Here is a 14,171-nt window from a genome sequence, read left to right as displayed (position 1 = left end):
ACCTCCTCCAGCGGTGTGAGCAGATGATGCCCCATGCTGTGCTCTTTGTTCAGAGACCTTGATGCTACATTGGAAGTTTCTCTTTGCACACTTACGCTTTAGTAAGGCTGCATCCAAAGCGTTGGTGGGTTCAAAGTCACTTCTGTGGTGTACACTAGTGGCTAGCATAGATGGTGATTTTAAGTCTCTTACCAGCTTTCCCACTTCTTGTCTACCATTTTGAACAGTGTAGGTCCAGTTGGAATACAAGACTGTTCATGCACAACTGAATTGGAAGCTGGGACAAGAGGATAAAACCCTCGCACACATCTTTAACCCATTGCAACAATCATTATGCCAGTTTTGCGTAGTTGAGAAAGTGTCATTACATGGAAGAGCAAAAGGTGTTCCTATCAGTGTGCTGAACTCACGAGAGCCAGCCTGTGTGGACTCTGCGACTCAGGACAGGAGTCTTTGGGCAGGTTTTTCAGAACTGTAGTCTTGCACGTGTCAGCTCTGTACTGATATATATATATGTGCTAGTTTCAAAAAAGCATGACTTGAGATGGGAATCTGTTCTGCGTGCGGCCTTATTGCGTTGTGAGCTGCTGAACTCTGGCTAGTGTTAGCTTCCTGGGGTAGAACATCTCCAGCCCAATGCACGTGCATGTATTGATTTATTAAGAATGAGCTGTTTTCAGAGTACATCATGTTACTGGATACCTTTCCTTATTTTTCTTCCCCTTTTCCTCTACAGCCCCAAAAGTCAGGGAAAGATGGGTGTTGACTTCTTTGCCTGAAATCAGCCAGTTCTTCAATGTAAGCTTCCATTCAGGCAAACTTTTATTGGGTGGGCTCACACACGAGCCGCCTGGGCACTCTTCTCGCTTCTCTTCTGGAGACGGCAGATGGCTGAAGTGGGAAGCTACTACAGTTAGTCTGACTACTGAGTAAATGTGTATAATCACACTTACGAGCTGGTGCAGTTTTCTTGTACAGACAATAACTTATTCCTACCCTACTTGCTTTGCCTTCTTTAAGCTCTGCCAACTGCAGGCAGTTTGTAACTTTTGTTGGAAGGCAGTCTGTAGAAGAAACAGAATTTAAAAGCTTGATCCACACTTGAAGTTAAACTAGCTTCAGCACATCAATTTGATAGTAAAAATTCAGTTAAACTGGCACAGCTTTGGGGTGGTTAGAACTGCAACACTTGGCTCCAGAGCGGAAGCTAGAGATGAATGTAATCAATACAAAAATTGTAAGTGCCTTGCTAATGCACAGGTCTTACCAAAGCCTCTTTTTTATCACTCTCCCCCTCCCCGTAGCATACACACTTCAGGCAATCCAAACATGGAAGAAGATAAGGTGGGTGAATCTTGACTTCTGTGACATTGGTCCAACCAGTTGCCTTTACTCCACCTCTTTTCCTTGCTTTGACAACATAGGGTCTAAGTATTGCTCTCTGCTCTGGCAGGTATCTGTCTGGGCAGCCTTCCTGACCCACCAAACTGCTCACTAGGATCCCATAGATGGGATGAACTGGGCGCTACTGGTCAGCAGCAGGACGGGTCTGTATTAGTGCGTGTTTCCCATCGCAGTCCTCCGGTGCTGACCTCGATGGCCTCTGCACCAATGCAGCTGTTGATGGGAAATCCATTTGCTTAGAATGGGTGAGAACTGAACCAGGTGGCTTCTCTTGAAGGACCTTAGGAAGAGAAGTGTGGCCTGAAAAAAGGTGGGATTTAAGTTATACATTGGAAAACAGTCCTTATATTGGTTTTGTTCTTCAAGTTAGTGTGGCAGCGTGGAAAAGGAGACAAAGTTATCCTTCTCAAAGTGGAGCCACTAATAAAATGATGTATTAGTGCCTTCTTGTGAGAAGAGAACTTCCCTTACTGCTAAGAAAAAACTAGCTCCATGCTTTATTCTGATGCCTATGCCTTTACCTGCAGCAGAAGCAAAACAGTAATGTGTATCAGCTAGGTGCCTGGTTATGTAGGTGATGGCTTAAGCACTTTTTTTTTTTCCTGGTGGGATTTTGTAATGTTTTTCATCATTTATCTATATCAAAATTGTTTAAATTTCTCAAGTTCTGTTCTGGAGGGTACTTTAAAATAATCTGTAATCCAGAGGTTAATTTGAAGTAGGGCCTAAAAAAAGGGAGGAACTATCCTGTTACTCATAGTTCGGTTAGAAATCTCTGATCTTCAGCTTCTTAAGTCTCATGCTCCAGCTGATTCTATTGCGATTTACCTAAGCAATGGATTCAATAAGTGAGGTAAATATCCTTGACTGAAATTGTACTTGCACTTGACTAACCCTTTAAAGTGCTACAGACACTTTTTGGAGTCCCTGCCTCATGGAGCATGCACTCTCAGCTGTAGATGCTAGAAGCTGAACAACTCGCAGCATCAGAAAACAGTATTTTAAAATGCTGAGCTTGTTATCTGGGCATAAAACCATTAAGTCCATGACTTTTGAGTTTGAAGGAGGAGAAACGATCTGTAAGTGTTGTAGTGAATGGCTGTTCTTTAGGTACCTCACTATAATGAAGGAAACAACCCCTTTCACGAAGTCACTGAAGTTGAATGTTTTCCAGGTTGGGTCAGCTTCGAACATGTCCAACTACTGTTGTAAGAGTGGTACCGGCACAGGTTTTCGCTGTGCTCTTCATTGTTTTGCTGAAGCAATAATGAGTTGTGTGATAACGCATAGCATGCGACCCAAGATCAGCAAGGTTGAAACTGAAGCTTATTAGTCCTTGAACTAAGGGGATGGTGCCATCCTGCAGTAATGCTGGCTGGCTAAATGGGCAACAACATTGGTACAAGTTTGGTTGCAGGCGGGTGGACTCCTGGGAATGTATTCTTGTTTTCTTCCCCAAGGTCTGCTTTTTTGATCATTTGGACCCTTGCTCGACCTTTCTATATGTGGATTTGTTTCTGTAACAAAACATCGTGGCTGGGTAGGAAGTGGCAAAACCGTGTGATGCAGACACTTGGTTTTCCCAATGAAATTCACTGGGGCTGACAGTGCAGCAGGTAGAACTCCATTTACTAGCTGGAGCATCCGGTGTGTGCAGCATGTGTTAGCATGCTAACAGTATAGTCCTGCCATACCCTTATCACGCTGGAGCTGTGGCATCTTGCAAATGAACCTTGAAACCAAGGAAGGGATCAGTCTATGTGTGTGTGCCTTCATCTGTGGTCATCTGTAAATGCAGCTTGAGTCAGGGGCATGACTGGATCTTTTTTTTTAGCCTCTTACTGCACTGTTGGCCAGCCCTTCAAGCTCAAATAGGATCTTCGCTGGCGGCTTCATCACTTGTTATTACGTCCACTTATTTATAGCTAGCAGGCACAGAAACTGAAATGGTTACAGCATTTCCTAGCTGTTATTACTCAAACAGAAATATTCTGGCTGCTGTTTGCATGACAACTGTTATGGGTGATCTGCAAGCAGTGACTAATCAAATCATCTGCAAACACGTCTCCTTCTGGTGCCCTGAAGGGAAGTTATTGCTGAGTCCCAGTGCTGGACAACACCTCCGTCTGCTGGGAGTTTCACTCGGGTAGTGGTTGACCTGAGAGTTGAACCATCACTCTCAGTTCAGTTTTCTGAAACATTAAACAAGCCCAGTGATTTGGCCATACCTACATTCAGGGATAAACAGTGAAGCACAAACCAAGCTGTTCTGAACTGACATGAGGACAAACAGAAAATTCCAGTATATTCTGTAACCTCTTGGAGAGTGGGAGCAGGCACAGATGAATGAGTGGAGAGCTAAATGGATAAGGATGTTGAGGTGTAGGCATTGGTTTTGACGAGAAGGAAGAGCTTGAGAGAAAAAGGAAGTGGTGCTGAATGTGCTTGCTTCAAAAGTAGTTGGAAAAGCAGATTCTGCATGGAGGAATTGCTATTTAGTGAGCAAACTGAGATGATGAGCTACTGGTGTGGTGAGAGCCCTGGAATAATCTGTCAATCTAATGGCATGTTGAGTCACTTGGAGCTCCTCAGCATGTGGAAGGAATCCTAGAAAGACTTGAGGCTTGACACAGATCCCAGTCACCCACGAGTGACAAAGTTTAAGCTCTAGAAGCCCAGCTTGCAACTGATGGCTGCGTTGGTCGCTCATGCTTGCTGCTAGTAGGCACAGTGGTCACAGGGATCTGAAATCTGCTGGAGAGTCACTGACAGAGACCTGTTGTCTTTGTCCTAAAATGTTTGTTTTATTGGCTGCTCACAGGTTTTAATATACTTTTTATTTTACTGTGTACTTAAAACTAATTTGAGAGCTTGTTTAATAGTCATAACTGAGTTGTGGGTTTGGTTTTTTTGTTAAATGACTTGGAAATGTCTCTTAGTCTGCAAAGCTTCTGAAGAAATGTAGTGGGCCAGAGGGCTGGCGTGAGGAGGGGTGCTGAACCTGACTCTTGAAACAACTGTTAGGCTCCTCACTCCATCTCCTCCTCTACTTTCTTACACATGGAAAGGTTTTAGTGCAAGTTCTCTACCTTGTTGTTTGATGTGTCTCTTGGCTGGAATGAGTGCTTTAATAGCCTACTAATGAACACCCGTTGCAGTTATTTCTGTGAAGCAACTAATGTATATCTGTCTTTTTCTTCCAGTGGTCACAGGAGCTACTGATGGGATTGGAAAAGCCTATGCAGAAGAGGTAAGAATTCTGATCACTTGGAAGTGTATCTCGATCCTTGGCAAGATGTCATGCTGTCTGCACTCTGTCAGGTCATACCTCCTCACCTTATCTTAACATAGGTATCTGTGGAGGAAGAGGTCTCCTGCCTTGCCTCCCTCTGGTGACCAGCCAAAAGTTGTATCCCTTTTTGTTAGTTTCCTTTATTTGTGAATTCTGTTCTCAGCCCTTACCTTGTCCTTCATTTTTTATTTTTAACTTTTTTATAGTTGTCACAATTATCTTAACTTTCTCAGCCCTTGGTATTTCCTTTTGGTATTTCCAGGCACTGACTAAATGGCATTTCTAGTTGCATGCAGTATGTTCCAGTTATTCCCTATAGTTCATGAAGCCTCTGAAGCTGGGTTTTGCCTCTACCTCTTTCACTGTACTTTTGCTCTTGATGGATATGTGGGCTCCAAATATGGTACTGGAATGTATTGCTTAAGGCAGAAAGTGCCTGTTAGTATGGGGCAATTTAGCCTCTAAGCCCAGAGAACATCATGACAAATAGTGCTGACTACAACAATTTATAGCAAAAATAACTTTCAACTCCAGCAGCAGTATCAAAGCGAGCCTGTCTGTACTCATTTTTGTGTTCTCTGGAACAGCAGCATGACTTTGTGTGAGAAGAGTCCCTTTTTCTTGAATTTTTTATTCTTCAGAGTCCACAGGGAAAGTAACATTCCTCTTCATGGGTAGTCCTCATCCTTCAGATTTCCCTTCAGCCCTGTGTGCCCTGCCACCTGCACCCCTGGCCCCCAAATTCCTTTCTACTTTGCAGAAAGTAGGACCTCCTTCTGCTGGGTCAAGAAAGGGGAGCTGGCTGCAAAAGAAATTAAGCCTGGTGCCAACAGCACCCGTTTCTGGCATAGAGCTGACAGCTCATACTTGCCAAAATATCCCAGTTACATGGCACTGAAGCAAATGATGCAACACTTAAATTTAACTGTGTGGAGCAAACAGGAGGCCACTGTGCCCAGGGCATAGCACTATCAGGGGGAAGTCCTCTGGTGTGGGAGACACCCCCTGAACATCATGGGAGATTAGTTTGAGGATCTGTATGTTAGGTTATCAAGTGAATGAAACTACAGCTTGCTTTATGTTCTGCTGGTGTGTCTAAGAGCCAGGCTGCCTTCAAACACGAATGTGTGCTGCTGGCAGACTTCAAACCCCCATTAGGAAAGCTGATGACAAGCATGAGATCCTGCTGGGAAACGAGAGCTGTTTCAGCTTCTTTGCTATAGTTGCTGTAGGCACAGAGCACCCCAAAAGCACTCCAAAGGCTACAAATGTTCATTCTTGGGCTATAGAATAAAACATATTTTTCATGAGTTGTATTTATTATTGTTACTTACTTATTTGTTTAGAATAAAACACAAATCTCCCCTTTGACAGTTCAGGCGGATGAGGAATACTTGATGAAGTCAAGTGTGGATGCAGGGTGAAATGTGGAATACGTGAAAAGCCTTCTCGATCTTTCAGTTAACTCTAGAGATGTCTTCATAACTTTCTACTAGGAATTCCCTTCAGGTTACCTCAGGTGCCACTGGCATAGCTGCTTGGTCACTGATGGCCGTGATTACAATCATGCAGACGACTTCCTTCTCCTTGGAGGAGTTTGTGAGAAATGTAACAGCGTGTTTTCGCCTCTTTGAAAGTTTGACGTGGTCACCACTAAGTGATGGAAGAATGTTACGAGTTTGTGAATTCTCTGGTTATACTCTGCTCTGTTGGTTAGTTCTTTTCCAAGCAAAGAGCCGTTTTTACGCTTTTCGTTCCTTTGCTCAGCACTGATACCCTTTTTGTCGCTAGAGCATCCCTTCACAAAAAGTAGTGCCACAGTAAACACAAGTTTTCTTCTCTGTCCAGGTAGTGCTAGCCCACTGTTTGATTCCAAAGCAGCACACCTTTTTCTTTTTTCTTTTTTAAAGGCTATGGTCAGGAGTCACTATTTGTTGCCCCTCTCTTGCTGTCTACTGTTTGTTTTTGCAAATCATGAGTTTAAATTTAATCTTAGATGTACTTGTATGCTAGTGATAAACTAAAGGTTGTGATCCCATTGTGTACTCTGCAGTACTCTGCTATGTACATCTACTTAGTGTTGCTTTTTTAGATCCTCTTGCTATACCTACTCTAACAAGAGCTTTAACTCTGCTTTGATGGGCTGTTCATGACATTCCTTTCAATCCTGGAGAGAAAGGGCTTTAACAGCAGCTGTGGTTGGTTACCAAAGCGGAAAACGTGGTAGTTATTAACGTGGCATTTAAAGAAATCGGACACCTCACTTCATGAACCTCCTGAAGTTCAACAAGGCCAAGTGCAAGGTCCTGCACGTGGGACGGGGCAAACCCAAGCACAGATACAGGCTGGGGGATGAGTGAACTGAGAGCAGCCCCAAGGAGGAGGACTCGGGGGTTTTAGTGGATGGAAAACTGTGAGCCAGCAATGTGTGCTCACAGCCCAGAAAGTCAAGTACATCCACCAGCTCCATTAGAATGGTGACTCTTGCTTGCATCAGTCCTTGGGCTACAAGACCATCTTCCCGGTGTTTCCTACTCTGGGTGAGTTTTTGTGATCAGTTTTAAGATCTCCTCATTAAACCTTTTCAGGACCCTAGGGACACTGGCCAGAGATCTACGTATAATGGCAGGTTATCTACAAAGCAAGCGAGTATTCCTTGTTACATAAAAATGTGATTAGTTACTGAGATCTCGGAGGATCATTATTGCTCTTTGGACTGTTGCGGTTCCTTTCAACCCACTCGGCCTTTACCAGTGAAGTCAAAGTGCTCAGCAGGAACTGGTCTGGTCGCATCAGACTCAAACTGAACTTGCTGTTGAGCACTGTATCTTTTCCAAGTTTGATTATTTCTCTTAGTGGTACTTGTTCCTAGTTACAGGCTCTTTCCTTGGCCATTTTATGTGCTCTGTGCTCAGAGAACTCCTCTTGCAAATGGGTTTCCATTTCCAGATCTCAGATGCGCTTCTTGGAGTGTGTCCCTTTAGTGTGAACATAGCAGCAGTTTTTCTCAAGCTTGCTCTTGCGGTGAAAGTTCTCTAAATGTGCTGAGGTTCCACTGAGTGCATTGGCATGGCTTTTCTTCCTCGGCTTTTGACAGAAGTACAGCTGGATACTTTTCCATAAAGCTCGGGTGCCTGCTTAAGCAATCTGAGAGCCCAGAGATGATGACATGCAGTTTGCTTTCTTTCAGCAGTCAACAGTCTGGAGCTTGCACCTATGAGGAACATCTCTGGGGCTTTTTTGTCTCATGGGACCACAGCTGTTTCAGGCTGAGTAGATTACTGTCAGATTGTCCTTGGTGTCAGAGGCTGAGACACTTAGAGTCACAGAATCACCACTGACACGCTGAGGGAAGGGATGTGCCATCCAGAGGGACCTGGACAGGCTGGAGAGGTGGGAACGTGCAAACCTCATGAAGTTCAACAAGGCCAAGTGCAAGGTCCTGCACATGGGTTGGGGCAATCCCAAGCACAAATACAGGCTGGGTGATGAGTGGATTGAGAGCAGCCCTGGGGAGAAGGACTTGGGGGTATTGGTGGATGGAAAACTGACTGTGAGCCAGCAATGTGCACTCTCAGCCCAGAAAGCCAACTGTGTGCTGGGCTGCATCCAGAGCAGTGTGGGCAGCAGGGCGAGGGAGGGGATTCTCCTCCTCTACTCCACTCTCATGAGACCCCCCCTGCAGTGCTGTGTCCAGCTCTGGGGGCACCAACATCAGAAGGACATGGACCTGCTTGAGCAGGTCCAGAGGAGGCCACGAAGATGCTTGGGGGGCTGGAGCACCCCCCTGTGAGGACAGGCTGAGAGAGTTGGGGTGTTCAGCCTGGAGAAGAGAAGGCTCCGGGGAGACCTTGTGGCGGTCTTCCAGTACTTAAAGGGGGCTACAGGAAAGCTGGGGAGGAACTCTTGATCAGGGGGTATAGGGATAAGATGAGGGGTAACAGCTTTAAACTGAAAGGGGGTAGATTCAGATTAGCTATAAAGAAGAAATTCTTCCCTGTGAGGGTGGTGAGACACTGGCACAGGTTGCCCAGAGAAGCTGTGGCTGCCCCCTCCCTGGAAGGGTTCAAGGCCAGGTTGGACGGGGCTTTGGGCAACCTGGGCTAGTGGAAGGTGTCCCTGCCCATGGCAGGGGGGTGGAACTGGATGAGCTTTAAGGTCCCTCCCAACCCAAACCAGTCTATGATATGAAGTACAGTGTTCACTGACAAACTTTGTCATACTTCTCTTTGAAAGAAGCTTCTTGGTTTGCATGCTTCTACTAGAAAGGTAGATGAGATTAAGTCACTTTAGGTTGTTGCTGTACTACTATGCTCTGGTGTTAGTTTTGTTTTGGTTTTTTTTGTTTGGGTTTTTTTGGGGGTTTTTTTAGATTTTCTTGAAGACCCATTCTCATCTGCTTCCTAAGGCAGTGAAGGAGTTGTACTGGAGCAGTGAGAACTTACCTGTGTTCTATATGCAGGTGTTAAGTGTCTGAAAGGCAGTGTCACTATGAACTGTGGATATATTGTTTTTAGTTTTCACTGGAAGAGGGTAATAGTCACCAACATTGTTTTCATTGCAGAGTAATTCAGATACGTAGCTGTCTTTCTGCAGACACTTTTAAATTGCGTTGTTAGATCACGTTTCAAACTTGCAGCAATAGGTCTGACTTGATGACCAGGATGTGCTCTGGCCACAGCTTAAGTTACACAGATAGCTTCCCTAAAAGAACTGCAGCTGTAAATGAACCTTTATACCTGTGATTAGTACAAGGTAAGAGTGGAGCCTGACTAGAGGAAGGAGGTATTGAGTGCTGGAGTAGTTTTGCAACACAGGCGTTCAAGTGACCATGGATTTCTTAACTTGCATGTTAAGCTTAATTACAGGTAATAACATCTTTGCTCTGACTTGCAGAGGTGTTGTGAAAGTTCTATAAAATATCTACTGTTGGCTTTCTCTTTTATAAATGTGCCTATACACCTGTATTGGATGACTGAGAAGATAATGAATTTGGTGAGAAGGGAATCAAGTAAGAAGTAGTAGCATGGAAGTGTTTTTGTCTTGGTTTTCCCCTTAATGTCTCTATTTAAAATAGTAATTTTTTCAAACTTGTTGGTCATATATTGTTGTGATGTTGTGACAAATTTCTTTAATTAGGATACAAACTTTGAAGCAATTTATGACTGTTCTTATGTCTCCTGTTCTGTTGCAGTTAGCAAGACGTGGAATGAAGGTGGCTCTCATCAGTAGGTCAAAAGAAAAGCTGGACCATGTTGCTAGTGAAATAAGTGAGTTGAAAACTTCTTCCCTAAACTTCATAGGCATGCTTATAAATAAATGCAATTGTACATGAATTTCATACATGCTAATATATACAGCTCTGATTTCGAAAAAGGTTTGCTCTTGTGCACAGCACAGATGTTACAGATGTAAGTTGTAAAGGCCTTGCCGATTAATTTTACAGGTGTTCATATTTAACTTCCGAGAACAATAAGGCTTAATTCTGGAATAAGTACTTCTAAAACTGTTAGTCTTACATAAGAACAGCTTACCAGGTCAGTCTGAAATACCACCTATCCCTATAGTAGCTGTCTAAAATCATAAGGCAAAAAACCATGTAGCCATTACTTCGTCTGAATATTTGCTCAGTTTGAAGCAAGTTTGATTTCCTGGGCTGCAGCCATAAGGGTGGTTTCTTTGTAACTCAAAGTTGTTGAAATTACTCATTGTATTAGGAATATAGGGAATGAGTGAATGTGTTTAAGAACCTGTTTTAGGGATTGTCTCTTCCGTAAGTGTGTAGTAAATGGCTGTAATGCAAAAACAAGGGAGCAGCTTGAGTATTCCAATCACAGATGTAAAATGGATATTCGTATGGGATCGGTTAGCAGAAAGCTTCCTCAAGTCTCATGCCGACAAATGATTTTGCAATCAGAGCAAAGTATAACCATAACACACAAGAATTCCTCTTGTAATCTATCTCTCTTTTATTAAGGCAGATTTCGTGCAAGGTTATTAGTTTATACAGAGTATGTCAAGATAAAGTGAGAAATGTAGCCTTGTGGGTCGAGGTTTTTGATAGGTGGGATGGGAGTTGTGTACTGTAAAGCAGGTTTCTCAGCATATTGATGTTGGGTAAAGAAACCTCTAAGATTATGCTTCTGGTTTACCCTCTCTTGTTTTGCTTAGACTTTCCTAAAATGGTTTGTGTACATAATGCAGATAATTGTAAGAGCTGTTCTCTTTTCAGAGGTCGTAAATGTATTATTTTGGCTTGTGTCTGTTAAAACTTCCAATAAATTTGTTAGTGGTACCGCTTTATACTGTAAAGCAGAAGTCAAGCTTCAACAAACTGTCCTATACAAAGTTGTAAGGGGCTGCTTAGTGACTGTAAGGACGACTGAAAGACTCAAGGACTTCAGCTTGCTTTATGGTAACTGGTTTACTGGAAGATAGAGGGCTTACAGTTTTGTTGATATAAACGCCACTGTTTCTGATTTTTAGTGTCCAATGTAAGATGAAACTTTTCTAGACAGAAAAGCCTTCCTTTTTACATGGATATTTAGGTGGTTGAGAGCAGTCCTCCTCAGGGCGGAGGTGGCATCAAGTCCAATCTTCTGCTGGTTTGTTCGTTAGCATCCTGTATTTCAGGGTGTCACTGCAGTGTCTGCAGATACCTGCGATGCTCTAGTTGACAGAGTCACAGTGTAAATGGAACGATGAAGGTGCCACTGCTTGGGTAACCTGCCTGAGTACTGAGGCTTACGGCAAATACATGAAGAAGTTGGTGGTTCACTGCAGCAGCTGGATGGTGGTTTGCTCTGTGTGTGGGCATATGCAGTCACGGTCCGTACAGCGCTGTGTAAAGTTGTCTGGCTGAGTAAAAGGGTAACTGATAGAAGTATCTACAAATATCTTGTTCTGGAAACAAACACTTCAGCAGGAAGTGACAAGCTTCCTGAAAGTGGGCATAGCCCTTTCTGTAACGGTCTGGAAATTTCTTCCTCCTTAGAAATTGAGCATGATGCTGACAAGACAGATAAATCTACTGCTTTGAGCTTTCAGCACTTCCGTGATAGCTGCTGGGGGAGTTTTTCAGATTAAAAAAATGGGTACGTGTACCTATGTAGAGCAGTCTGTAATACATAATTACAGTTAGGCCTCACCCAAACATTTTTCTGCTTTCTTTCCTAAACCATTCTGAAATGAGATGACTCACGCTGGGTTTTCAGAACATTTCTTTTGACAACACTGAGCTACTGAAATGTATACCTTGTTCATTGTGGCATATGCTGAAGGATTAGGATAGTCTGCATAATCAAGCAAGCCTGAGTTGTGCTTTCAGATCCTGCTAGGTTTTAGCTGGACAGAATTTTCTTGTATTCAGGCTCATGTGGTCTCTGCAGTCTGTTCAGATGATGTCATATACAACGTGGGTGACTCTTTTTTAGAGCTGAGGCTGTAACTACTTGGGTGTTTCCCTTGCAGGCTCCTAAGGTAGCTTTAAACTTCTTTAGGGTGGTCCCACAGTTGTTCCTCAAATTGACGCGAGCTTGCTCCTGTTGACTAATGACCCTTAATCACTTTAAGGAAGAATAGGTGTTTAACTAATTCCAGTTCTTTGAACTGTGTGAGCCAGGCATGTTTTCTGTTCCTTCCTCATTTTCACTGATCAGAGTCCAGCTCATGGACTCAGAGCCCAGAGGGCTTTTGAGGATCAGGTGTGTTCCTTCTATTTCAGAAGAATCCTTTCTTGTGCTCTTAGGATCCACTTACACTGAGTGATAGCTATGGACAAAATGCAAGTTGCATAACCACCGTCATAAGGGAAGTACTGATAGGTCTTTCGGAATGTTAAACGCCAGGTGACCTAGATCTGATACGTCTGTGTGTGTGTGTGCGCCTTAAACTGCCTGTCCTGGTGTTACAGGAAGGCCAGACGTTCTGAACTTGTGTCGCAGTTTGAGCAATGAAAATTAGCAGATTAATTACAAGTAGTTAAAGACTTCAGAACACTTTCCAATGTGTCTTCAAGCATGTTGTAAAGCTGATTTTTTTTTTTTCAGAATACTTCAGTGTTGTAGGATTTGCCACAAAAGGGAAATTTTGCTTTGTGTTCCCTAAGGAATAGCTCTTAGGTCACAGACTGAAGAAATGCTGAATTTTCTCTTCAGTGGTCACAGACCACCTTTGCATGGAGTTATAGAGGTTTTATGGACACGTATGTGATCTGTTAATAAAGTTTTCATGCACAGACACTGACTACTAGGGTGTCTGTTGTATTTCATCATTAAACACTTTTAAAAGTTCAGGGAGGAGCAGAAAGAAAACTTCTCTGTGAATGGAGACAGTTATTTAAACGCCATTTAATGAGACTGTTCCCTGATTTGCTGTATTTAGTCATGAGCACGGTCCCAGACATCTCGGGTGCTCTGTGCCAGCAGGTGGTTCAAGAGGCCTGGATTTGCAAGCAGAAAAGCTTCAGTTATTGCACTGCTGCCAATAGGTGTGTTCTGAGGAGACTTGAGAAGAACTTTGCTGTAAAAACTCATCACCTAAGGGCTGCAATATGAAGATTGTAGTGAAAAGCAGTCAAGCAGGGAAAACACTTTAAAGAGAGCTTGTCTGTAGGGAAATTGTCAGAAGAAGAATTTGGTATTGTACATTATTAGCTGATGGCTTTACAGGGCAGGTGGTGGAGTTGTGCATGAGTGGTGGGAGCCAGAAAAACCCCAGTTGTAGCTAAGTAGTGTTCCTACTTGCAAGTGTAAGTATCTACTTACATGTAGTAAGTGCATATAAATGCAACATGGGAGATTTTGAGTTTGTTATCTGTTACTATATAATTCAAAACTTTTTTTTTAAAGTAAATTCCAATTTGCTGCTTTGAAGGTGGTGGTTGCTAGTGTTACATACACCCAGGTGATAATATTAGCTCCTAAGAAATTGTTTGGACTGAAATTTTTTTCCAACGCATTCTCACAAGCGGTTGTTTAACTGCCGTACATTGTCTTTTAAGCCTTTAATCCTGTTTAAGAACCAGTGTCCAAAACTTTGATTGTTACATGTCTTTCTTTAAGAAAGTACAGGTTTTTGCGATTATAATCTGTGTAGCTGACTGATTGCTTCCAATAAGTTTCCTGAGCTCAGCGTGTGGTGGTCCTGATGTTGCTTGGCCGTGGTAGTTTCCTCTTGAGCTGCTCTCTAACCGTAAGATTTCAGGTACATCATAAACTGATAGCTTTCGTGTTTAGACTTGGGATCTATCGTGTTCTCACTACTCTGGCGTGATTTGTCAGTACAAGAAAGGAATGGGATGTGGTGCCCAAACCAGAAATGTTCCTTCTCCATTTCCTAAGCAGGTGGGTTTTACAGCTTTCTTCTGCTTCCGTGGTAGCAAGATAGCGGGGAGCGTTCCGAAGCAGGACTGATGCTGACCACTGTGCTCATGCCCCAGCTGTTACTGTGACCTGCTGCTACAAATGGCCAGATC

At 43.3% G+C, this 14,171-nt stretch overlaps 1 protein-coding gene across 1 annotated transcript in view; it reads left to right on the top strand.

Moving 5' to 3' along the window:
- HSD17B12 (hydroxysteroid 17-beta dehydrogenase 12) overlaps positions 1–14,171 on the top strand; it is an 84,213-nt gene that overhangs the window by 27,409 nt on the left and 42,633 nt on the right. The window contains exons 2-3 of the mRNA XM_074852517.1: positions 4,608–4,654; positions 9,891–9,966. Of these exons, the coding sequence (XP_074708618.1) occupies positions 4,608–4,654; positions 9,891–9,966 (123 nt within the window). The remainder of the gene's footprint in view (positions 1–4,607; positions 4,655–9,890; positions 9,967–14,171) is intronic.

The sequence above is a fragment of the Strix uralensis genome, chromosome 29 (assembly GCF_047716275.1).
Source record: "Strix uralensis isolate ZFMK-TIS-50842 chromosome 29, bStrUra1, whole genome shotgun sequence".
Classification (NCBI taxonomy): domain Eukaryota; kingdom Metazoa; phylum Chordata; class Aves; order Strigiformes; family Strigidae; genus Strix; species Strix uralensis.
The sequence above is the reverse complement of the archived record's forward strand: the minus strand, read 5'-3'. Positions and strand labels throughout refer to the sequence as shown.